This window comes from Grammomys surdaster, unplaced genomic scaffold, assembly GCF_004785775.1.
Source record: "Grammomys surdaster isolate TR1022 unplaced genomic scaffold, NIH_TR_1.0 144, whole genome shotgun sequence".
Taxonomy (NCBI): Eukaryota; Metazoa; Chordata; class Mammalia; order Rodentia; family Muridae; genus Grammomys; species Grammomys surdaster.
In genome coordinates, this window is record NW_021604602.1 from 5,233,354 (window position 1) to 5,235,391 (window position 2,038).

Sequence of the window (2,038 nt, forward strand, 5' to 3'; positions counted from 1 at the left end):
TTCACCAGTGTCTCTTGGGGGCTCCCTTTACGTAAAGTCTCTTGGCCCCTGCACTGTCCACATGTCAGAGGAAAAAGGGAGCCCCGCACAGTGCTACCATCCTTTCTTGGGTCCCCTGAGTCTCAGGGACCTTCAAGGTGTATAAGTCCATCCGGTAAGTCACACTGGTATGTCCAATGCTCCTTGGAGCAGTTCTGCCCAGGTAAGATCAGAGTTCAGGGACAGATGAGGTGTCAATCGAGCTGGACCAGACCTGTAGTGGGGATGGGAGGGCTTGCTTGTGGGGTGGGCTGGGGTTGTGGAAAGCATGACACCACAGCACCTCGGGAGGCTGGAAGGGTGTGGGACAGTGCCCGGGGGAGTCACAGCACCTGTGTGGAGGTAGAAGTCAGTGGAGCACCCAAGGTCAGTATCCCAGGATGCACAGGTGCCCGCATGTCACTCGGGTGGTGGTGGTGGTGGGGTCCCTGGCATCTGCTTGCTTGGCTGTACCTGCTGTGTGTGCTTTGCATCTGGCCTGGGGTGACGGGGTCACTGTTGCTCATCACCGTTCTTTCCCCATTGTTCTCACTCCTTTTTGTGGACCTGGGGCCCAGACAGTTTGGACAGTTAGGGTTGCACAGTCTTTGCTGGTTCTGGGACGCTGGTAGTTGACTAGTCCTTTAGCACAGATGACGTTGCTGGTTAATGAGTTGACGTTGTGGTCCTTCACAAGTGGGTTCCCCATGGGTTAGGAGTAGCAAGAAGGGGCACTGGATTTGAGCAAAGCTGTCTGAGGCACAAGGGAAAATGGCAGGGACTCGGTGTGTTTTCAGTCAAGTTCGTCATCCGAGTCAGTTATCTCTTCTAGTCTTGCCAATCCCATGGCTGGGTAAGGCAGTGCTGCCATTCTGTAGGCCATGGTCAGGAACCGTGTGAGGGCTCGGGCCACCTGATCTCTGCTAAGCAGAGTAAGGCGGCCATCGGCGCCAAGGGTGTAGAGTAGCCGGTTGTTGAGGAAATCTAGGACCTCTGGGTCCAACAGATTTCGTGGGCGGAAGGTGACCGCTTCTTGGTCACCAAGCAGGTCCTCTTGCACGTCGTTGTCCTGCGCGTCCTGCGAGGTGTCTTGCAGGCCGTCATGCAGGCCACACTGACGGTAACGTTGCAGGTCGTCTTGCAGGGCTTCTCGCAAGACGACATCTTCATCTCCAACGACGTGCAGTTCCAAGTACCGGTGCTGGTGTGGGTCAGGGAAGATGTCATCCTCAGGGTTGACTCTGACTCCGAAGAACTCACACAGAGTCAACCAGAACGCAGGAGTGAATTGCAGCCCCGGTCCATGTTGGGCACGCAGAGCATTCCGACGCCAGCGCCTCGGGCGCAGGAACAGCTCAGCCAGTTCTCGAACTGGAAGGGCGTTGGCACCCACTAGAGGGGGCATCTGGCTGAAAAACTGAATGATGGCGGTGGCCATGCCACGAGTAGCAATGAGGCTCGAGTCCAGGATGAGTCGGAGCGTGTGGCGGTGCTGAGGCCTGGCCACTTCCAAAGAGGGGGCAGGCGGTGGGCTGACGGGCCGCCTCGCTCTCATCATCACCAGGAGGGCTGCCACACCCAGGGCAGTCTTCCAATAGAACACGCCACGGAAGAAGTTTAGGACAACAACCCGGATCTGGGTCACGCTGAAGTTGACCAGGAAGCCATGGTAGATCTGGTCCATTGGGATGGCAGCCAGTACTTCCCGCACCAAGTTCTCCCGCATCCGCTGCCTTTCTTCACTGTCCTCCTCGTTCTCAGACTCGAACTCAGACTCGCCCTCAGACTCGCCCTCGAACTCGCTCTCGAAATCGCTCTCGAACTCCGCCACGAACTCGTACACGAACTCGGCCACGATCTCGCCCTCGGACTCGCCCTCGGACTCGCCCTCGGAGTCCCCTTCGGAGTCCCCTTCGGAGCCCCCCTCAGAGTCCCCCTCGGAGCTGCCTTCAGAGCCCCCCTCGGAGCCCCCTTCGGAGCCCCCCTCGGAGCCCCCCTCGGAGCCCCCCTCGGAGCCCCC

The 2,038-nt window shown here is 58.7% G+C and overlaps 1 protein-coding gene across 1 annotated transcript in view; it reads right to left on the reverse strand.

Annotated features, from left to right (window-relative positions):
- Nucleotides 1-811: 811 nt before the first annotated feature.
- Nucleotides 812-2,038, reverse strand: part of Rtl1 (retrotransposon Gag like 1) — a 5,583-nt gene continuing 4,356 nt past the window's right edge. The window contains exon 4 of the mRNA XM_028764435.1: nt 812-1,989. Coding sequence (XP_028620268.1) covers nt 812-1,989 — 1,178 coding nt within the window. The remainder of the gene's footprint in view (nt 1,990-2,038) is intronic.